This window comes from Glycine soja, chromosome 17, assembly GCF_004193775.1.
Source record: "Glycine soja cultivar W05 chromosome 17, ASM419377v2, whole genome shotgun sequence".
In the NCBI taxonomy this organism is placed as follows: Eukaryota; Viridiplantae; Streptophyta; class Magnoliopsida; order Fabales; family Fabaceae; genus Glycine; species Glycine soja.
The window spans coordinates 39,583,364-39,609,668 of NC_041018.1; the positions used below are offsets into that span (position 1 = coordinate 39,583,364).

The window sequence follows — 26,305 nt, forward strand, 5'->3', positions numbered from 1 at the left end:
GTTGATAGTATTTTTTTTAATTGATGATGCATAAAAAAAAATTATAACCATCTAGCAAGACAATTATGTTTTTTTTTTTACGGAAAGCAATACAATTACGTTATTACGTATAAAAAGATACATTACGAATTTACACAAGTTTGTATGTACATATTTTATTGGTTACTTAAAAATGAACAATTAAATAATTAGTTTGACTGAGATCACTGAATAACCTTCTTATATAATTTCAGACAACAGTCTACTTTGGTAACAAATTAAACAATATATTTCTACTCATGATATACTTATTATAATCGGTGGTTTTTAAAGAAACTAACAAAAATGATTATTTAATTTCAACTATATTTAAGATATATTTGACCTTAATCCTGGCAAATGTCAATTAATGTATTCTCTTTATGATGGGTAGGTGTTGCTTTCCAAAATCAGGGTGTATATATATAATGAAAAAACGGAGAAAGAGAGTAGATAATGAAATGAATGTTCATAACTTTATAATTTGGATCCTACTATACCTCTACTTATATAGGAATATAGGATGCACCTCTTCTCTTTTATCATATTATCACTTGGTGGGTACATACTAGTACTTAATTTTACAGTATGTATGATTATCATTTGTCAATACCAGGACAACAGTTTTTTATCGTTTGTACGTTTCTTAATCGTGAGAATATATATGTATATCTCAAGGGCTAATGTTATAGACAGAGCAAGAGAGAGATTCACTTCAGGCCAGTTAATAATACATTGCGCGTGTACTTGGCCATTTTGTTCTTCTTTTGTGTACTTGGCCATTGAAAGCATAGTTCAAAAATCGAATCAATATCCACCAAAATGTGCGTGAATAATAAACACAATGTTTATTCAATGTGTCGTGCATGTGGTGGAATTACCACAGGTCAAGAAGTCACAGATGCAGCAATATTGCCCAAAAATAAGAAATTTTTGAACGTTTGTGTTTCACATTACATAGCTAGGCTTTAAAAAAAAGGAGAATAATGTGTGGACTTTGAGTGATAAAAAGAGTGAAATATGGGTATAATAAGTGGTCTAACTCTAATGTCTCTAATGTGATAGCAAAGAAAAGAGAAATACAGAAAAAATAATAAATGTTAATAGAGTGTCTAATATGTGAAAGTATCCACATATTATTACTATAATATCATAAAAATATAAATATGGATGAGATTATATATATATATATATTCCACATGAAATCAAATATTATTCACATTTATAATTATGATTTACCACATAAATTTAATTTATTTCGCATGTAGATAAAGATTTGAAAACTTGGTTTGCTTGTACGAGGGAGAGAGAACATGGAAGTGATGATTAATTATATATATATATATATATATATATATATATATATATATATATATATATATATATATATATATATATATATATATATATATAGTGCCCATTTCAAAAGCACGACATCCCAGAATTACTGATCTTTTCTCCCATAGAAAGATGCTCCATTTTCTCCATTCAAGCTGCATCGAAGTCAAGTAGCCATAACCCATTCACCAACTACTTCGGAATTTTATTGCTGATAGCTATAGGTAGGTCGCTGAGCTATGTAAAGAGAACCAAAATGGAAGTTAAATTTCCTTATCTAAGCTTTTTCTTTCTTGGCTTTCAATAATAGTAACTGGTCATTGAAAAATATTGGACCATTTCACTATTAATAATTAACAAGTTGCAATCACAAGGAAATGAAAAATTAAGTACTGAACGACGTCTAGCAAGCCAATTCTCATACGACAACAACTTGGTGTAAGGTCAATTCCATTTTTATCAAAAGAGAGAAACTTTTTTTATGCGAATAGATATATATACTTAGATATATGCATCAGTCTATTAGAATAGAATATTGATAGATAAATTCAGGATTCAATAAAGGGAAGGAAAAATGAAATATTATTGTTAGAGTGAAAGGTAATGGTTGTACGTAAGGTGGGGGTGGGGCCGTTAAGGAACCCTAATTCTAGATGGACTCAATTCTTTTGACCTACCAAATTTGCATTGTGGCAAAAGGACATGCACTTCACACCAGCCACTACTACCAAGCTTTTGCTTTTTCCCAAGCACTTCTCTTAATCACGTCGCTCATCACGGAGGCTAGTACGGCTACCCTTGTTTTCCATTGTCGTTTTGTAACAAATGTGGATTACAATTACAACCTACGAGTATGAATTCAACTTTCTGTTTTGCTTCTCCTCCCCCACCCTTACCTGGAAGATTCGGTGCTAAAGAAAGGAGGACTTATCCTATCATAAGTGTATTTTTTTTTTTTGCAAATATATTAGTATATTAAACCCATAAGATTGATACACTGATTAAGATTTTATTGCATTCATGTGTATAATAACGGTTTACTTTGTGGAAGAATTTGTTTTTTTTTTTAGTTTTTTTAATCAACAACACACACACTATAAATGGAATTAATCTCTAATCCATGAATTGAAATATACACGTAATCTTTGACTTGGGAAAAAAAATATTAGTATATTTTTATAATATCACAAAAAATATTATCACATATTAATGTATTAAAAAATTAGTTTAATTTTTTTTCTAAAAAAAACATTCTACATTTCAGCATAAAATTTGTACTTAAAAAGAAAAATCATTGCACCACTTTTTCATTTGAAATAGTTTGCATTGTTTTTTTAATGACTTTGTGTAACAATAATAGATATATCCACTATATTATATAGATATTTGACATAAACTATACCTCGTTGCTTAATATAATGTTCCATGTCATTTGAAGGTAGAATGCAGGAGAGACCCAGTCAAGTTTAGAGTGCAGACAAAACCACAAGCAAACTCAGTACTTAAATAACAAGCGAACGAATTCTTGAACCTGTAAAAAACAATAAAGGGTAGAGTATACCTTGTTGGTTCATCAAGACATTCTTTTTAGTAAAATTTATCATCCTTACACTTCGGGTTAGACTACTTCTAGTTAGTATAGAAAAATTTTAACTGAGAAAATAATTTATCAGAGAATTTGAATTTCTGTAATTTAGAATTCATTGTTTGAATTTTTTTTTTAAGAATTTAAAATTTTAAAATTTTAAAACAGAATTTTAAACAACTAAAAATCTGTAATTTCAATTTTCTTCTAAAAGGTGAGAAATTGAAATTCTCTTCTTACCGTCTTCTTCAAGAAACATCTTCTGAGATTGTGGAACATCAATCGGACCTGAGAACGTAGAGGAACACGTATAACTAACACATCAATCATATCTTTTCTTTTTTTCATTCATTTTTTTTCACCCTCATAATTTTAACTTTTTTTATCCAAACACAAAATTTTGAAAATAAAAGAATTTCAATTGAAGTATTTGAAATTCTTAGAATTTAAAATTTCTCAGAATTTGTGTTTGGATAGAGAAATTTAAAATTTTGAGAAATTTAAAATTTTAAGAATTTTAAATACTTCAATTGAAATTCTTTTATTTTTAAAATTTTGTGTTTGGATAAAAAAAATTAAAATTATGAGGATGAAAAAAATGAATTAAAAAAAAGAGAAGATATGATTGGTGTACTAGTTATACGTGTTCCTCTATGCTCACACCCGATCGATATTTTAGGAGGAGTTAAGACTATGTTTCTTGAAGAAGACGGTAAGAAGAGAATTTCAATTTCTCACCTTTTAGAAGGAAATTGAAATTCCAGATTTTTAGTTGTTTAAAATTCTGCTATCCTATTTATTTGTAGCTTTTGGCTAAGGGTATCTTATTTTACAAGGGGAAAAAAAAGGACTACTTCTAGTTAAATTGATGCATTTGGCATCTTTTCCAACTTAAATTATGAGTTAAATTGTCAAATACTAAGAATTTGGCATTTCTCAGAATTTGTGTTTGGATAGAGAAATTTAAAATTTTGAGAAATTTTAAATTCTAAGAATTTCAAATACTTTAATTGAAATTCTTTTATTTTCAAAATTTTGTGTTTGGATAAAAAAAATTAAAATTATGAGGATAAAAAAATGAATGAAAAAAAAGAGAAGATATGATTGGTGTGCTAGTTATGCGTGTTCCTCTATGCTCACACCCGATTGATATTTTAGGAAGAGTTGAGACGGTTTGAAGAAGACGATAAGAAGAGAATTTCAATTTCTCACGTTTTAGAAGGAAATTGAAATTTCAGATTTTTAACTGTTTAAAATTCTGTTTTAAAATTCCAAAATTTTAAGTTTTTCATCTCCAAACAATGAATTATAAATTACAGAAATTCAAATTATCTGATAAATTATTTTCCTCAATTAAAATTCTCTATCCTATTTATTTGTAGCTTTTGACTAAGGGTATCCTATTTTACAAGGGAAAAAAAAGGACTACTTCTAGTTAAATTGATGCATTTGGCATCTTTTCCAACTTAAATTATGAGTTAAATTGTCAAATAGTTTAAGACTTACGAAATAATTTAACCATATTTTTTTATATAAATAGTTTGAAGTTGTTAATTTGTTATTCGTTTGCATATATAATTATTTTGAAGCTGAAAAGATCGGAGCATAGAAGTGTTTTGCTCTGAAATCTTAAATGCCTTTACCCGGATAAAAAAATTAAATGAATTTTTTATCCCTCAACTATTTCAAAATTTGATTTAGTTTCTTAAAAAAAGTGTATATTTTTAGTCCTTCATTTACTTTTTTTATCAGCATTTTTAATCCCGATTGCTAAATTGAATCCCTTAAATGCTTAGTGTCTCATGAAAATCCATGTTAGCACGACATATGCTAGTCATGTGACATAGATGAATGTGACAATCCCATCTTATGTCATGTTAGTGTGTCACGCGTGCAATATTTTTCTTGCCATTTTTAGTTTTTAAAAAATATTTTAATTAGTCCCTATATCTCTGTTAATATTTGTCCCTAAAAAAATAAATTATAATATTTAGTCTTTAATTATTATTTTTTATGACTTTCGACTTTTTTACCATCTATAATCTCTTATTCATTCATTTTGATCTCACTAATATCATCACACATTATTATTCAAACCATTATTAGTGAATAATGACAAAGGTGGAAATGGAACTATGTGATCCAAACATCAGGCCCAACTTACTTAGACTCCCTAACATGTAATTCACCTAAACTAAAAAGCTCAATTGGTAAAAAAAAAAAAAAACCTAAAATAAGTATATTTTATTTGTCATGCTTTAGAATTTTTGAACTTAAATCTAACTATTGATTGATCAATATTCTTAATAAAATTAGTGTTAATATTCTAATTTTGGGTCAAATCCACTTTTGATTTAAGTAAAATACTGAGTTAGGAGTGTTTAAGGTATTTTTAGTGAGTTCAAGTGGGTTGAGCTTATGGTTCCACGTTTATCTTTGTTTTTATTTTCTAATAAGTATGATTTGAACCATATTGTGATATCATATTAGTAAGATAAAAGCGGATAAAGAACAAATTAATCATTCTAAAATGACTAAAGTAAGATAGAAAACTAGTTAAAGACTAAAAACTATAATTTAAATTTTTTTAGGGACTAAAGTTAAAAAATAAAAAACTTACAAGGAATAAAATCAATAAGTAAAAATTGATAGGGACTATGATCCAAATTTAAAAAACTTTCAAAGATTAAAAATGATATACAAAATAGTGATCACCTAATATCCATGAATTTATATGTCACTTTCACATAATGTCACATGACATCTTCATATGATGACATGTAATACAATATAAAATTGTCACGTGACATTTATTTTATCTTATTATTTTTTATTAGATTATTTGGTACTTAATGAATCTAATTTAACATCATGGACTAAAAGTACTATAGAAAATAAATGAAAGATTAAAAGTGAATCAAAGTTTTATAGAGAATAAAAATTGAATTTTAAAATAGTTAAACTTTTTTTTAAAAAAAAAGGGTAATTTAAAAAGTTAGATGTATAAGTAAGTAGACAAATCTATGGAAGGTGAAACCGCCATATATTGTTACTAACCTTTATTTATATCTTCCCCTTATTCATTTTTCTTTTTTCAAAGACAAATGAGATCTTTAGTCGTAACAAGGTTGCTGCTGAAACCCTTATTTGTTCCTTCTATTCTTCGTTGCCATTGGCGTTTTGAATTAGCAAAAGCACCCGTTTGGGTTTCTTTTCCAAACTATTTATCAAAAGGGGATTGTTTTCAAACTATTTATCGATGGGGTCTGTTTTTATTTGCATTGCACCAAAGGCAAGGGCGCAATTTAACGAGGAGCTGACATGTGACATTGAGTTGTTGTGTCAAAAGCTTTGCGCAATGGGTTGTTACAGCTGCAATGACGCAACCACTTTTGGTCAGCATAAGCACATGGTAGGCACAGGTGCTACACAGGCACAGTGGCGCAAGTACGCACGTGAGGGTGTTGCGCCAACCCTCCTGACACAATACTCCTTACTCCTTCCCCTGCTTATAAATTGAAAATACATGTTGTTCCCTCACTTGCAGCAAACACCCCCCTCTTCCAGCGGCTTCCTTCTTCCCGACAAGTATTTTGTTGCTCTCTTCCATCCCAACTTTCTCTCTCTCTCTTGTAGTTTGTTCTCTCTCTCTCATAATAATTTTATTTCATATTTTTTATTATTGCTAATGACACTTACATGTATTAAAATATGTGATATTATGTTTATATTTAAAATATTTAATGAGTACATTAAATGACACTTACATGTTTTAAAATAATTATGATTTTGGTTTAGAAATTTATTTGGAATATTAGCTTTTTACAATTTTTTGTAATATATGATATTGTGATTTTTTTAAGCTGTCACATGTAATTTAATTATTATATGTGAGATTGTAAATGGAATTTTTAAATTGTTTGTGATATTTGTTGTTATTACAAACATAATTAAATTTATTTAAAACCTTATTAATATGCAGTGTATTTGATATGGCAAGTTCATCATCCTCCTCATCCAATGGGAAGAAATAAAACCTACAGAAGAAATAAATTTAATTATGTTTGTAATATTAGTGTATTTAAATAAATTTCATTTTTATAATAAAACCTACAGAAGAAATAATTTTTATTAACAATAATAACATCAAAAAATAATACAAATTAATAAATATATTACTGATTTTCACCCCACATAAGAAATATCAACAAAGCTGTAACATAGAGGGAAAAAAATTTGGAGAGATGCGGAAATGTACCAGAAAGTGTGTCTAGATGGAAGGGGAACGAAGGTTTATATAGACATGTATTGTGCCGGTAGTAATGGCGCAATACGTTGTAGTTAGGTGATTTGAGCAAAGGGTTACTCCAACTGACATGGAACAATACTTTTTGAGCTGGTCACACACTGTCGAAAGCAGTCAACACTACACACGCTGACATAGTCTATCCAAAAGTGGTTGCGCCACTGCAACTGTAACAACCCATTGCGCAAAGCTTTTGGCACAACAGTTTAATGCCACATGTCAGTTCCTTGTTGAATTACGCTCCTGCCTTTGACGTAATGTAAATAAAAACAGACTTCCTCGATAAATAGTTTGGAAAAGGATCATAATGTTTTTGTCTTTTGAATTTTGATTGTAAGGAGTCCTGATGTGACAAAAAGTACTTACAAATACAGTAAAATTTGCATTTTTATTCTTTGCCATTTTATTTTCTAGATGTGAATTGTGACTTTTTCAAATCTATGAACCTGTCTTAATCAAAATTTCAAATTGTGGTTACACTGCATAAAGATTGGAGTTGTATTGTGATTGTTGTAATGTCACATTGATGGGCTAATATAGTCCACAACTTGGCATGATGCATTTGCAACCAGGTCCAATATATTGCAACCCCATCACATGAAGGGCATTCAAGTTTTTTTTTTAATTATAATTATCTTTTATAGAGATAATTTTACTTGAATGGACTGGAATTATTATAAACTGTAAAGTTAAGTTGCATTTTAACTTTATTATCAGTAAATATAAATTAATTTATTTTAAAAAAATTATTTTTAAAACTACAGTAGTTATCACTTAACAACATTGAAAGTCAAAATCACTGTTATTTAATAATTTTAATAATTAAAATAATATTTTGTAATTTGAAATATTAAATTTATTAGTTTTATAATTAAATAACAAATTTGATGCATTATTATTGTATACTAGAAATATCTATAAATTATTGTGTTTTAGTTTGGTATTAATTTTGCGATTTGTAAAAAATATTTTTTGTTTAAAACTAAAGTAGCTAAATTATTGATGCAGTAAAAAAAAAAAATATTGATAACAGTACTGTATTTTATTGTCTTCCCTCTCGTCGTATCGTATAATAAGTAAGATGTAAATGTAATGCTCTCTCAAACTGAGAAAAAACAGTAAAATATACATGTTCTTCTTTTATATATGTAACAATAATTTTATATCATCGCAGCAAGGTATCCAACTTCTTCACCATTTTCTCATTTGAAACCACCAGAAATTTCAGTCAATTGTTAAATTTCCAAATATTTTTTCACATAAATAAAAAATTATGATGATTTTATACCACCAAAAAAAAATGGTAACAGTGTACGATTACCCTCCCTCATAACTTCGCTTTAATGAGGAGCCTCACTGGAATTCGCTAGTTTTTTTAAGGTTTGATTTGTAATAAAAATAAGAAAAGTAAAAAAATATATTCCATTAAGGTATACTCAAAAGAAATATACTTGTTTTAGTTGTTTATATAAAGTAGGATAAAAATGTAATAAGAGTATCACAATTCACAATATACATGAAAATGACAAATTTGCTCAATTTTTTAAAGAGACAAGTTAGCTCAGTTAAACCAAGAGTCAGTGAGTTAATGTAATTTTTTTATATACTTAAATTTGATTTTTATAGGGGAAAAAAAATGACAAACTACTAACTAGCTCAATGCAATGTACCTTAAAAGAGGGTGGAAAAATTATTATAATTTATACTTAAATTCAACTTTTATAGATAAAAAACTGACAAACAAACTCAAATGGTTTGGGTTTAGGTATTGGGCTTATCATTACACACTGGGTTGAGATTTGAGAATTTCAGAATATAGTTTCCATTTTCATCATTGCCACGCACGCGAACGGTGGACCCTTTCGGTCTTCGTCAGCTTCATTAATCCAATCATCGTTGCTTCTTTTTTATATATACCTGGGTCTTCAACTAAATACTATCAATTTTCCCAAAATGTATTAGTAATAAAATATCAAGAGAAATAGTTCATAACAAAAAATTATCCATAAAAATTGAAAACATATACCAAGGATTTACAATAATTGAGATATGCCCCTTGAACTTGGTTCAATCAATGCATTTTGTTTGTGAAAGTCAAATTATTCCAGACACAAAAAATATGATTTTTTTGTGTAAAAGGAGTTATTGGAAACTATGTGAAAATCCTATTTAAAATATTAACAGTTTAAATTACAAAATCTTCAACTTAAAAAAAGAACGTATACCTAACAATCACTTATGATCTAAAGTTGTGTCGTCTATTCAATATGCCCCCCAAAAATGATTGGATTGGCTTTATTATATGATACAGAATAATTAAATTTGGAAACTCATACATCTTTCCATGTACATGGCTTGATTGATTTGGCGGTCTGACAAAAATATACTCTTTGATCTTTCTTCTTTTTGGAAAGAAGGACCTGTTAGTCCAACCTGGAATACAACAAAATCTACTCGCAGGATGAAGCTGGCAAATCACAAAAGGGAAAAAAAAAATGTTGAATTATGATAGAATCGGAGATGCCAATAATTAATGGTTATATTTGACCTGGAATTAATGGATTCTTGTTGCATCAATTTATGTCTATCTTATTTTGTACGTTTTTTTTATTGGCACATGTTAATAATTAATCGTTAGATTTCTATTAGTGGGATATTAAAGTCGTGACTTTTTCCTTTTTTTTCTTCTCTTTTTACAAGTCAATTTTATTATTTCTTTTTTACGTCGGTATGTGGATTGTAGATCATCGAAATCGAGAATTGATGGCATAATGCATGCAGATTAATAGATTAATAATCTTGTGGTAACAAAATAGATTAATAATCTTACCGTGGTAATGTTATGTGGGTAATTAGTGGATCGCGTGTAATTTTTTTCAACATTATAGAAATCTTTCACGGAAAATAACCTTGAAATGTTAAACATATATAATCATTTTTAATATTTCCCCTATAACTAATTAATGAATATTTTACATAATAAAGTCGTTGACGTTATAAATTATTCGAATATAATATTTACAATATAGTTTGATTATTTAATAATTTAGTACATTATTTTAAAAAAATAATTCATTGAAAAGGTACATTTAAGGAAAATTCATAAATTTACAAATACGCCTTTTACCGGAACATATGGTAATTAGGAACAGGAACCAACTAAGTGAAACAAATCGGAGGCTGAATTAAGCCCAACGAAAACAATATTTGAACTCTTAGTGAGACCTGGCCTTTTCAAGTTAGACACGTCCAAACTAAGAAATGGCCCAATATATTCCATATAGATCATTCAAGCAGGCCTAATGCGAAGCCCACTCTCTAAGTTCTTTACTTCTTTTTTTTATCCAAAGTTCTTTTCTAGTTAATAGTTAAAGATTTCATTGTCCTTGGCCGAAAGCAAAAAACAGTCTTTGTTATTAGAAGTACGGTTACTGCCACAAAGCTTGCCCGATCTAAAAACTACTTTAGATCAGATTGGATTTAAATTTTATTCCAAGCAGGTTAGATGATGAATTAAGAAAATAAAATGATTGAATCAACTGGGTTTTCTTATTATTCGATGGGAAAACCACATTTTTTTTTTTAACTGTTAAGAATAGTTCCACGTCAGGTAATTTTTGAACATGATAAGTGTTTATATATCTGGATAGACCATCCCTTTATGAACCCGTTTTTAAGGGGATCATTCGAATGTCTTTATTACATTATAAATTTAATATTAACATAGACGACAACGAGTTAGAGTTGCATATAACTTAATGAGGGGTGTTGTTGCGGAAACGAGTTTGATACGTAAAATGCGTCAGGTCAACAAAGATTTGACGCACAACACTTTTCAAAATCAATTGAATTTAATATGTGGCTCTCGTTGTCCATTTGAACCTTCAATCCCACCCTCTCACTTTTATAGCCTGAGTTTCTCCTAGGATATGAACTACCCCACAGTTGTTGTAACGCATTACTGAACCCACAACCTTTCCGGCCCTTGCAGCAACACCTACAGAAAGGGAACCACAAATGTACATTGGATGATGATAGCATCATGGTACTTTAAATCTGTAGGATGAAAAATTATATTGTACCAAGTTAAATCTATATGTAATATTACCATATTCTATAAGCCAGTTTTTTTTTTTCTTTTTTGGGAATAACAGTATTTATATTCTGCCAGACATTTTGTAGCCAAATCTTGTGAATTATGTGCATGTATATGGATACATTAAGCTGCAGCTAGAATAAAGAATATACAAAAAACATAAAAAATAAAATAAAATAAAAGAATTCCACAGCTCTATTTCAGCATTTCTTCTATACAAACTTGTAGCTATCAGCCATTCACACAAAATTCCACCATGTGGCTGAAGAAAGAAGTACATGTTTGCAAAGATTAAAAAGAGACGAATTAAAATGAAACAAGCTTCAGGACGGCACAACACTCTATCAGATAATGTCAGCCATGTGTGTAACATAGATAGGAAGAACAAATGGGAGACAGAGAAGGGGCAAAATGTATACTAAAGTCAATCATCACACCTTGAATATTTTGTGTTGCATATGTATAATTTTTTTCAGCGACAGATATAACAATGAAAATATATATAAAAAGAGGGTGAAAAAAATTACACAATAAAAATGTATTTCTGTATATAAAATTCAAAATAGAAACACTTTTTGTTATGTAATTTTTTTCACCCTTTTCATGGTTAGGTATTTTTTTAAGGAAAATTAATTACAAATTAAGTTACATTTTTTACTATAATTAATTTTGACACAAATTATATTAATGATAACATATATTATATTTTTTAAAGAATAATCAAATTAATTATTACTTAAATTATCTTTTTTCATTTAAATGTAAATTAACAATGACATAAATTATTTTTTTAATTGTGATCAAAATAATATCATGAATTGATTATATTATGATCAATAAAGATAATTCTTATAATAATTAATTTGATTATTTTTATAGATGTTAACTTGTATCAATTAATTTAGTTTTAATTTAAAAAGATATTGAATACTATTAAAATGATAAATTATATCATAATTAATTTGATTACTTTAGAAAAGGAAACTTGCATATATAATTAATAAAAAATTGTAAAAAGACACACATAACAAAAATATAATTTTATTATTTTTATATAACAAAAAAAATTAACAACAAAAATATATTTTTATTGTGTGTCTTAACAAAGATTATAACATAATTGTGTATTTTCGTTATGTATTTATTTTTTGTTTTAAAAATACAAAACAAAAATGTGATTACGTTGTATATTTCAACAGAAATCACAATAAAATTATTTTTACATTGTGTATTTAATAGAAAGTGAGAAGAAGAAGGACAGAAGAAGAAGGGATGAAGTGTTTGAACATAAGAATAAAATGATATTTTTCAGGAATTTTAAAATTTTATTGGAGCTGTGAATAATTATGATAGGGGCCAATAATAACACATTTAGACATTAAGATAGAGATAAACTAATTTGTATATAAATGCAAAGATTTAAAGAATAAACATATTTTCTAGTAGGTGTATATTTACTTTTTTTTTTTTTACAATACGCATGCTTTACCAAATAAATATGAAAAAGATCTAACAAAAAAAAAATATTTACACTACATTTTGTGCATGACAAAAAGGGAGCATCTTAAATATAGTATTTAAGCCTGAGATTCAACTTAGGAATCACCAAATATTTAATGAAGGAAAGCTAACAATAGTTGCTTTATTTCTGTTATATATGTTCGTTGAAGAGAGCACAGAAGAAGAATCCGATTATTAGTTAACTAACTGGTCCTTCCTGAACTGAAACTACAGAAAAAGATACTAAAATTGACTTGCCCATTGAGCTGGCAAATTTCGTACTATATACTATAAGAATCAAGAAGGTGGATTTGGTGATGGAGCCATATGAGGAGATGGTAAAGTGGCTTTGGCAATTCGCACCGACACATCACGTGAAACAGCTGATTCAATAGCCAACACAATGTACAAGCGACCATTGTATCCTTTGGTGGAACCATCGTCTCTCTTAATTTTTATGGAAATCGAGAGAGATCCAAAGAGGAAAAACTGCACCCATGCCTTCCCATGCCATGTCCTACCACTTCCACTATTACTAATTTAATTTACTACAACTAAAGGGGACCATTGTATTCAGATTACCAACCTTACAAATAAAGGGACCTCTAGTCTAGGGTAGGTGTCACTCTGCCACATACTAACTGGGGGCTTATCTAGGTAATATTTTATAGGTTAAATTGTAAATTTGGATTTCTTATTAATTTTATAATTTGATTTTGATCTCTTTATAATTTTATTTACGAATTTAGTCATTTATTTTTTCTAAATCCAATTATTTCATCTGAAATTAGATGTTGATCATTTCTTGTCAATATTAACTGTTATATGTCGTGTTTTTATTGGACCTTAACCATCACATATCATACTTTCATTTGAACATTAATTTTGTATACGTCAATCCCCATTAAAATCGCGACATGTGACATTTAATGTTCAATAAAAGTACAACAGGTGACAATCAAGGTAAGTCATTAACAATTAATGTCCAATTTCAAGGTTGGAGACTTAAATAACTTGATTGTAAAAAATTAAAAAATTAAATTTATAAATTAAATTATAAGAGAATCAAAATCAAATTCTTAAACAAATAAGAGGATCAAATTTACAATTTAACTTATTTTATATGTAAAATAACTAATTAACAACTACACATCTACACACGGCCGACCCATATATGAATGAGGCCTTAAAAGAAATTAAAAGAAATTGTATTACTTTAAATAACAGTTATATATATATATTTTTTAATATATGAGGTTTTTTTGTTTTAATAAAATTAATAATAAATAATTTTTTTATTGGTGGACCTAAAATTTTAACTTTAATTATTTTATTTTTTATCTGATTCTTACATTTACAAGATGTGGTACAAAGTGATTAAAAATTTAAACCCTTTAAGTATATGATATGAGTTTAATTCTTGACTACCTAGAGAAACCTCTATAAATGAAGGAATTGTCTATTAATTAATATTCTAAGAGTAATCTTATAATTTTGAGTGTGAGATTAATTTCGGATGTGAAAAACAAGATGCTTAGGATCTACTGTACTCCATCTATTTTTTCGCATGCAAATGAACGCTCAATAACTGGATAGCATGCTGGGTTGATTTGAGACACGAAAATTTTATAGGTTTACCATCTTATGGGAGCAGGTTAGTTTGGGGTGGGCCAATAATTAAGATATATTTGGTGGCTCATAACAAAATTATAACATCTTTGTTTCTTTACTTATATATATATATATATATATATATATATATATATATATATATATATATATATATATATATATATATATATATATATATATATATATATAATATTTGTACATGTACAATGAGGGCATAGTTGGTAAGAGAATAAAAACATGTGGAAAGTGAGGTGAAATATCAGAGATTTACTACGAATATTAACTAGATAGTACGTGAGACAAAAAATACTATTTGAATCATTTATGTACTCTCGGTGTAAAAAAATACATGATCGATATATATTCTATTTCCCCATAATTTATTAGTTATGATGTATAATTTGGAATATTTTGTAATTAACTAGAGTAATAAAAAGATTAAGAGGCTCACAAATTAAAGAATTAAAAGCAGTGGCCTTTGGCATTAGGCAATGATATTTACACACCAAAAGATTTATACTTTGTTTTCTATTTCTTTATCTTGAGAACGAAAATATAAAATAGTAAATTCAAACATTTTTATACCCTAATTTTTATATTCATGTTACATTTAATTCTGTTTACTGTTCTTTTTATGCAATCATATATCGAAATTATTATTTTCTTTCTATTTAGTCTTCACCTCTCTCTCGATGAATATATAAACACCTTAAAGGTGTGAACCACTATTTATCCTAAATTATTTAATAAACAATTGTACCTAGTATATCCACATTATCATCACTTTAAGCTTTATCCATTAGTCAGTGATTATTAACTGGATCAAACAGTGCTAATTAGAAGGGAAAAAATGGTTTTAAAAGCTTATTGCTTGCGAATTTTTTGTAGATAAACCATTTAAAATTCTTCAAGCCTTTGCTGCCACAATCTGACATTCAAATAGGACGAATGACATTTAAATAGCTCCACCTATTAATATTCCCTTAAGATTTTTTAAAGAAAAAAAAGAGAGAGAGAGAGAGAATTGAGGAGGGAGGGACCAGGTATAGAAGCCACGTAAACAAAGCTTTAGTGCTGTTTCTTGGAAGGAAGAACAACTCATAGAATGCAATGAATATGGCAAATTGCCAATATCAATATATGCAATGCTACGTCCATGTCCATCATACATATAGGGGACAAATAACCATTAAAATCTAAGAATTAATAAAGCCAAAAGGTACGCGGCTTCCTCACAATAATACCAAAACCAAAACCACTACCTTAGCCAGCTGTCTCCCCGCTTGCAATTTTGATGTCAGACAATTTTTTTTAATCATCATCATATTGAGGGTAGAGTATTATTAATTTTATTAATAATTAATTTAAGTTAAAGAATCTAATTTATTATTTTTAATGAAATTTTCTCTTTTGATTATTTTTTTTATTCACATTTACAAATCTAAAATCTTAAAAAAAATTAATTTTGTTTCACTTAGATCAACAACTAATAGTTATTAGTGGTGACAAGCGATTTAACTTGATCATGGTAGTAATAGCTAATAAATTTTGATTTTAACTTCTTCCTTCTCTTTCACCTACTCTTAACTTTTGTTACTATAAATAACCCCCACTCACTGGCTCACTCTCCTACAACGCATCCTAAATAAGCATCTTAATTCATAGTCTCTTGGTCCTTCCTTCCTTCTTCTGCTCAATAAGTGTGTGCCACTCTAATTAATTACCACCCCCTTCTAGACATAGTTCTTCTCCCTCTGTTCTCTATTCTCTACACTGTGAAACCAAGATGAAGGTAGCATTTGCAGCTGTTCTACTTATATGCCTTGTCCTCAGCTCCTCCTTGTTCGAGGTGTCAATGGCTGGTTCTGGTATGCCTTAAGCCTAATTATTAGTACTAGTACACAATTTGTACTTAACTATTAAGTCTTGCTTCAATTATCATATCATTTCGATCTTGGTGTGTGTATTCATATATTATAAGTTTAAATGTCATGCACAGTAAAAACATCTCCAATAATGCAAGTTCTTGTGAGATTCTTAAATTTAAGAACAGATATTCTTACTGAAATTCATCATTGGAGGAGGTTGACATGACTTCCAGTTTATAACTAAGAACAGATTTTTTATATAAGCAATCGATTTTTATGATTAAACAAATATTTTGTAAGATAATATAAGAGACCATTTTAAGTTCTTAAGTGATTGCCCTCTTGAAATAGAAAATTGTTAAAATTCTTAAATCTAATATGACATGATATATATATATATATATATATATATATATATATATATATATATATATATATATATATATATATATATATATATATATATATATATGTGTGTGTGTGTGTGTGTGATCCATACTTTCTGTTGTGATTGAAGAGAAATTGGAAGAAAATGAGAGAGAGAAAAAAAAGTTGATTTTTAGAGATAAAAATTAAAGCACTAAATCTTTTTTATTTTCTCTTTAATTTAAATTTAATTTTGTTTTCCTTTATCATTGTATTCTTTCCACTCAATCAACCAAACATAAATGTAATATATATATATATATATATATATATATATATATATATATATTATCAATTAATTAATTTGAAATTATCTTTACAATAAATTTATTATTATTGTTAATAAAACATCAAATTTATCATAGTTAAATACAAAATATATATATATATATAAATTAAATTATATTTTGATATATCATTTTATTTTTTATCTATAAATATTAATTATTAATTTATTAATTTTTTATCAGTGAAAAGAATGCAAACCTATCCTATTTTTTTTCTTTTTCCTTCAAACAACAAATCAATCTTATAAGTAATCTTGTGTCACTTTATTCTTGATATTGACATAACATTAAGATGTAATATTATGGGTTGGAAATTTGGAATCAGCTTTCTGTTCCTCCAAGTGCTCGAAGAGGTGTTCTAGAGCTGGGATGAAGGACAGGTGCATGAAGTTCTGCGGGATTTGCTGCAGCAAGTGCAACTGTGTGCCATCTGGGACTTATGGGAACAAGCATGAGTGCCCTTGCTACAGAGACATGAAGAACTCCAAGGGCAAGGCCAAATGCCCTTGATTATTTTTTTTTTTCACCATCCACACATCAACTTCAAGCCTTTGATTCAGTCACTACCGTGCATGTATATCTCCACCTTAGAGATATTCCACCATGGACCCTTGCTAGCTGATTATGTTTACTACCTTTATTGTTGTGTTTGTGTATTACATAAAGAGAAAAATTTGGTCACTTTAGTTGGATCGGATATGCATGATACATGAGAGTGAGAATAAATCGGGGTCTTCTTTGTCCTCGTGTGAATTTGGTCTGTCTTAATTAGGCTCTATGGATAGTTAATAAAAATGAATTCTCCTTTTGTAAATTGTGAAAATTCACCTTTTAATTTCTGAGGAATAACTTTTTGTTCTTTCATCGGTGCTGATATTTTATGGGTCACGGGCGAAACGATAGATAAAAGCCCCTTATATATAAGTATTATAAAATATAAATATATATTCTATAAAAAAAAAAATAGGCACATATTTTTAAAATAAATTGTATGCTTTATTGCATTTAATTAGTGACTAACAAAATTTTTACAAATTTTAAAAATATGTGTTACCTTTTTTCTTCAATCAATTCTTATGTTATCATCATAAAATATTTTTTCTACTTATAAAATTTTTACCTCGTCTATCATTTACTTGTAAAAAGTGATTTTCTCAAGCATTTCGAGAAGATAAAATTATCAAATCACTCAATCTTTCATGTGACATTCGATGACTTTAAGTAAGTTTTTATTAATTTTAACTTTAAAAAGCTTCTTTTAGCTGATGCTATAATCACATGCACAATTAATAAAATTCTATAAGCAATTAAACATTTGGATGACAATATGCAATTTTAACAAACTCAAGAATTTCAATGGTTGAGATAAACTCATCACCCAAAGTCATTTTTAATACTTTCAATTGAGATAAAAAATCATCTAAATCAACATTTGATGAATCACCATGAGAAAAAGGTATAGTAAACATTAGCATGACATTTTTGCAATTCATTATCATTTAATGACTTTAACTTCTTTGAATCAAACATAAATCTGAAAACACTTTCAGATATTTTTAATTCCTCAAATCTATTCTTTAAAGAAGTAATTCTCATATCCACAACACCTAAAAAATAATTAATTCGAAATGACTCATCAACTGACTAGATTTCTTCATCTTGATTATTCTTGTCAAATTGTTTTTTTTAATAACACGATGTTTTGTTGGAAGTATAGTCTCAACATCCATATCAAAGGCAACACTTTTAGCAATATCCATACTAGATGTGAAGCCTTCATCTCTATACTTCTCAAAATACAACAATACATTTTCTTATTGTTTTATGGTAGTGTCAATGTACATAGACTTAGATTGCAGTTTCTTGCTTACCATATTAATAGAAAATAAGATGTCATACCAAATAATCATATCAAGTAAAAACTCAAAACTCTCAAGTGAATTAACCAAACTCTCTGCTTCACTCTTTGGCTTGGCATCATCACAAAATTTTTGTAATTCCAACAAAGCCAATCTTATTTGGGGACCTTGAAATCTAATAGCTTTCACACTTTTAATTCGACTTTCCCAACGAGTATTGGACAAAGATTTTACTGTTAATCCAAGAACATTATCAAGCAAAAATTTCCATCTTTTTGTAAAACTCGAAAATAATAAATCTATGTGTTGAATAACTCCAAAAAAAATAGCTTTAACACAAGAATATGTCATATCACTAAGAGTTAGATTAAGACTATGACAAGCGCATGGCATATATAATGCTCTCGGGTTTATTTCAAGAAACCGTTTTTAAACTCCTTGATGTTTTCCTTTCATATTAGAACCATTAACATAACCCTGACCCCTCACATCATCAATATTAAGATCAAGAGACTTCAATGCATTTTGTAACTCATTAAAAAGTCTCAATCTAGACTTGTCATCTACTTTTAAAAACTCTAAAAAGTATTTCTCAATTTTTATTTTATTATTTTACATATTTAAACATAATACTATTAGAGTCATTTGTTATTGATGATTCATATGAGGGATGCAATCAAGAACTACAAAAAAATATTTTGCCTCTTTAATGATCGTTATGATGAAACTTTTAATATTGAGGGTCAAAAGAGATATCATCTCATTTTGAATTTTATGTCCAAGATAATGACAATGAATTTCATGATTTTGAATGCGTCTAACATGGCCTTGCATTATCATATCAAATTCCGCAATCATTTCAACCAATCCTAAAAATTACCATTGTTATCTTGATATAATTTTTCATTTGATCCTCGAAAAGTCAAATCATGTTTAGCAGGACATCTCATACCTAAGAATATTTTGACTAAAACTTATCTCTAATGGTCTTTCTCTTTCGTTATCTCTTGTTGCAAGTTTTTATCAACTGTTCTCGTGATATTTAAGTCTCTCGCTAATATGTTGCCAATCTCTTAAGCCATCTTTTTGCTAAAAGACTCTTATTATTAGATTTGAATAACTTACAACAAAAACAATATACTTTATCAACATGTTTAGAATAAATCAACAATTTCCTATCACTAGTCTCACCATTGCTCAACTTTCTAGAATAACAAGCATATGAAAAATGTCTAAAAGTGTTATCTAAATGAAAAACAAGATTAATTTCTCCAATAGGTCCTTTTTCAACTAAAATGTCTTTAGCATGGTTATCAAGATTATCCCAATTTCTAGGATCATAAATATCTAAAGGAGAAATTGATTGTTCCTCATCAATATTACCAAGATTTTCAATATTAGATTCATTTGGCACGTTATTAGACTCACTTAAATCATTAATTTCATCATTCTCACCTACATGATTTTCATTATGCAGAATTTCATTTGATTAATTTGAGTTTTTATGAGAACCTACCCTTTTAATAATGAATAGCTCTTTGTTATGATTTTATTAATTGTTATGCTCGTTTTCTTTCTTTTTTCACTTTCAGATAAATTCTTTTTAGGTAGCATCTTATAAAAGATACAAGAAATAGTCAATTAATGCAAAAAAAAAAAACAATTACACCTAGAAGTAGAAGTTGAAGTTCAGTATTCGCTCACACTTTGCAATTTGCTAATTCCAAAAGCTAAATTTGAATATTGTAAACATAATTAAAAAAATAATATCAAATTAGACACACCAATTAACAATATCAATGTGAGAGAGATTAAAAAAGAACCTTAAAATTTTTCTAATACTTGCATTTTTTAATTAGTTGCATGACTATCTTATATAATTAGCTAATACTAATATTATTGTGTGTGTCAATTCCATTACATCACACTATGGCCCATTCGCTTTTAAGCACCAAATTATCAACACCTTGGGCAAGTGGGCATCCATTTTTTTTGTGGTTGTTTTTTTTCCACCATTGCTAGCTACATTAGATTTCAACATTAACAATTATCCTATAAATAAATTATAAGCATTATTTTTAAAAATAAAATAAATAACAAAGCAACAAAAGATAATGGAAAATTTTGATGCAATACCAATATACAAGCAAAGTGTCAAAGTGTCTCGTGGTCTCGCACTTGAAATTGCTAAAGGAAATTTAGAAAATTTAGTTTTGGATCAAGAATCAGCTGGTCAGACACTAGCAGTCAGCACGTAGTGAGTGGTGAGCGATGAGTCAATAGCTAGTGAGTATATGAACTATGAATATATGATTTGTGTTCACAAATTGTAAATTGCAATCCAATTTCATGTCTTTAAATATAAAATATTATTTCCTTTACCATAAACTTAGCAAATAGTGAAGGATTCTTCATGGTTTTGGTGAAAAATTAATTAATTGGATATTAAATTGTAGAAGTTAGAAAGCCAGGTGTGAAAATCGTAATTTTTTCTTCAAAGGAGAGCTGAGTTGAGTGCATGATTTGCATTCGTTACTTCTTGTCTACTTTAGTTAGTAATACATAGTTCACAAAAATATAATGAATATATATTTTTAAATTTTTTATTATATCTTTTACTCATTTTTCTTTAATTACAAAATAATGTTTTATTTAATGAGTATAACTCAATTAACAACATACTGAGTTCATCTAACTATTTATGTTCATATAACACAGTCAATTATATATATATATATATAACAAATTATGTTCGTATAACATAATCGATAAATTTAATTCAATTGTTATTTTTGTGTTAAATAATTAATGACATAAGATTGATATCACTCTTCTTTAATAACATGGCAACACAAATAATATATATAAATATAATTAGGATATTGAAATGATACTTTTCTATTCTCAAAACAGTTGTCACTATTATCAAATATGGATTAACAATGTGATTTTATATTAGTTTGTTAGACCAATCGATGTAGAAAAAGAATATGGTGACAATCTTGTAAATAAATGAAACATTTTTATATGTCAAAATTTAACCAATGTAAACAATATTTTTTTTTACATAAGTTAAAATTATAACCAATGTAAAAGTAAAGTGTTTTACTTCAATTTTCTCAACCAATGTGAAAAGTTGTGTGAATTTTTAATTTTCAAACTGAAAATCACTCTTGCACTAAACTTCTAGGTTCTTTGGTCATAGACACATTCACTTGTCTTGAACCTTGCTCTCATGCTTCTTTGAACCCATCAAACCTTTCCACTCTACCTTAATGCCTTGTTTGTATCTATTTGATGAACTTGATGTACCCTGAGAAGTTGACTTCTTCTAGCTCCAAGAAGATGTTATCTTCTATTTGGAAAACTAAGATCCAACCTTCTCTCTTAGATCTTGTTGCACATTGACACCTCATTCCATTCCAAGACTCAAATCCAACCTTTGTTCCTTTCTTGGAAAACTTTTTGTTTTTGTTTGAGTCGAGTGCGTGGAGATTTTGCATTTCTCTCAAGAAATCACCAATGTGACATTGTTTAAATTTGTGTGTTGAGTTTAGGAGTTTGGTGTTATGCTTTAGTGGAATCAAGAATGGGCTTAAGCATAGAAAGAAAATTAGAAAGGAAGGGGCAAGTGTAAATTTTATTCCCTTTGAAATCTATGCAATTAGAGTCCCCTTTTTGATATATTCTTCTTATCGTTGTTGCATAAAATTATTAGACCTAGGATTGGATCTATATTGATTCAACAATTGATGTCTAAAGGTCATATAACTAAGCAACAAGAGACTTTTATAGTAGTGTGAAAACCAGAACATTTCATAATTGTGTTCTTCGGTCGAGGCATGTTATTTGCCCAATGCTTTTGGTTTTGTTTTTCATTTTGGCCTTTGCCTCTCTACACTAAATCAAAATGTTAATTCCAAGGGAAGAAGAAAATGTAGCAATATAATTTTTTGGAGTTAAAAGTGTGTACTCAGATTTTTATTTTTAAATTAAATTAATTTTTTGTTTTCTAATTTATTTTTTAGGTTTGATTTGGTCCCTAGTATAAATAAAAGTATGTTATAAAAGCGTGTGTTACATCATCTCACTAAATTTTCCTAACATTATTACACATATTTAGTCGACGGATTAGTTTGAATATATCTATAACATTAAATTTGAGAATCTTAAAATAGGTCTAAATCTCACGTGTCAAAACATGTAATTTCTCAAGGTTTGAATGACACCTGTCATCATTTGATGGTTCATAATAATTTGGTTCGATTACAAACCAAATCTAAATATTAATACATTAATTTGTCATTAAAAAATATAATTCAATTAAACCGTGTGAATATTTAAATTAGACACTTAAGATCATTTATAACTCGAGCTTTTATAATTGGATTTTCTTATACTTTAAACCATTTTTTTTTTATGATTTAGACTGTATTTAAAAATATGTTTGTAAATTTAATTAATTCTAAAATATTCAATTTTTTTTTAATATACTAGTATATTTTTTAGATATTAATTTTGGTATGATTAAATTTACAATAAGAAAAACTTAAATATATTTTTTAATAATTACTTTTATGTTAAAAAGTTTTGAATAAACTTATTAATATGACAATTTATTTATTTAAAAAATATATTATATTATAATTAATTAATTAATATCACAATATTGACTTGTTATTAGTTGATTATAAGTAATTCAACAACTAAATACTGAATTTTAATCATTCCATATTGATTATATGCGATTAAGATTGCCTATTCCTTTATATGTTTTGTTTCCTTTCCCTAATTTTTATTGTCCTTTCTTTTATTCCATCTCTTCCATTTAATACTTCTTTTTGCATTACTTTTTTTTTTTTCAGTTTCACACATGTGACACATGATATTTTTCTTATATAACATTTTCTCTCCCTTTTCATTCGTTAGATACTACTTCAAAGAAAAATATTTCACCCTCCTCTACAGTAATGTTAGAATTTATCACTTTTGTTGTTTCAAAGATGGTGGACGTAATTCGATGAGGGTGCATGTATGGAATAAAATTAATGATTGTGATTATGAATAACTAATATATATATATATATATATATATATATATATATATATATTTGTTATATAATATAAAAATATTATTTCGTTTGTGAATCCTTAATTTTTGTTTGATCCATCTTTTAATTTTGGTGAGAAGTATAGTGATTAATGATGAAAAAAATATACTAAAAATTATTATGAATTAAGAATAAATAATTTAATGGGTACATGTGACTAAGGGTTAAATAAATCAATTTTTACCCTATTGCTTATTAAAGAGACATGGTTAGGTAATAACTAATAACCTAAACTTATAAACTTATGGATACCTATAATTTAAAATTAATTGAATATATTTAATTATATATAACTTAAGTTGCTCTGATATAAATTTAGTATAAATATAAAAATTCATAATTATTATTTTTAGTATATGTATATATATGTGTTTTAAAAGTATTTGTTTTAGTATAACAATATACTTCAAATTTGTTTGTGTTTTAATTTAATTTATTTTTCTGTTTTGACTCTTTTAATGGATACCTATGAAATATGAATATACTTGTTAGCATAAACACTCACTAGGACAAATAAAACGGGGACAATAATGACACATTATAACATAGTTTGTTGAATATAATTTTTTATTTTGTTAACGAGCTAGAAAATAATTATGTTTTTTTTTTTTTACTATTAATTTTGTTGATAGACTTGATAGTTGTTAGTGGCTTACCTTCCCACTTTTATATAAACATGTCTTTCCCTTATTAAAAAATAAATAAGCTTGATTGTGATTTTGATCCCCTTAAATTTTAATTTTAATTGATCCTCTTGATAGATTAATAACAAATAATTATGATTAACTAATTTAATTATAAATTAATTAAACTATTAATTATTAAAAGAACTAATAAAAATTATTAATAATTTCAATTCTTCACAACATTGTGTTTCTCTTATTCTCCGCAAATACCTCTTCCACCTCCACTACCCCACGCGACTCCACCGGCAACAACACTATAATAGGATTAATAGTCTTTTATTAAAGTTTTTTAATTATCAATAATTTTTTATTTAATTTATAATTAATTTAATATCTCTAATAATCACAATAATTAGATAATAATCTACAAGGGGACCAAATGTTAGAATTAAAAATCAAGGAACTAAAATTATAGATTTAAAAAATTATAAGGACCAAAATTGTAATTTAGCCTAAAAGGTAAGAAGAATATATATAGATTTTTTTATTAGAGTTATTTTCTCTCTAACTTCTTAAAACTCTCAAATGATTAATTCCATGGTTTTCTTTTTTCCTACACATAATATATTCTTCATGTTAACGTGATTACTTAATTATAAAAATCTAATTGATTTTACAGTGTAATAGTAAAGGTTTTGTAATTATACGAGATTATGTTCTTTTATTTTATTACACATATAAATTAAATTAATCTTGTATATTTTTTTATTAACTAATTTTTGCTCTCTCTCTAACCAATTTGCATTGTTGTACAAATTAACAAATAATACATCTTTTATTCCATTTTTGTGCCTATTTTCTACTTATATCCTTGTATATATTTTCTACTAATACTTCAAATTATTTTTTTAAAGTATGTTTTTAATTATTATATGCTCTGGATCACAAAAAGAAAAAAAATTATAGTCCCCCTTTAACAACATCTTGTTGGTGTCCTTGCACACATATGCACAAACACACACACATATATATACATATATATATACATATATATATATATATATATATATATATATATATATATATATATATGCAAAATTGTAAGCAGGAATAAAATTGTATGTTAAAAATTAGAATAATATAAGATTTTGTAAATTTTAAACCTAAGATCTAAGCAGGAATAAAATTGTTTACATTAAAATTATAATAATGTTAGATTATTCATTTTCACTTACAAATCAACATTGTACATGACATAAGTTATTACACTAGTTTTATAAATTAAATTACCTTATTGAATAAAAAAAACTAGAAGATTAAATCGAATCTAAAAATTAAATTAGGAAATAAAAATCAATTTAAGAAAAATGATTAGCAATATTTACATGTCATTTAGGAAAAGTGAAAATAGAATGGGCAAAGCATGATCCCTTTGCTGTGGTTTCTTTTAAATTTCATTACAAGATAAAGCTACCAAATGTATTTTCTTCTAGTGCCGAGTATTACTATTTCATTTCTAGAACATAGTTTCTTTGTTATGGGTAAATGTTGACATAATGAGCATAAAAATAAGATATGAGGGAATTGTGTCTGGTATTTTCTTTCTTTTCATGTGAATATCTTTAGGGGTGAAACGTGTTATGGGTTTGCCAC

The 26,305-nt window shown here is 27.3% G+C and overlaps 1 protein-coding gene across 1 annotated transcript; it reads left to right on the top strand.

Annotated features, from left to right (window-relative positions):
• Positions 1–16,093: 16,093 nt before the first annotated feature.
• LOC114394150 (peamaclein-like) lies at positions 16,094–17,915 on the top strand. The gene is made up of 2 exons (XM_028355765.1): positions 16,094–16,343; positions 17,382–17,915. The coding sequence occupies exons 1-2, from the start codon at positions 16,262–16,264 to the stop codon at positions 17,564–17,566; spliced, it is 267 nt and encodes an 88-aa protein (XP_028211566.1). The 5' UTR covers positions 16,094–16,261; the 3' UTR covers positions 17,567–17,915.
• The last annotated feature ends 8,390 nt before the right edge of the window (positions 17,916–26,305 follow it).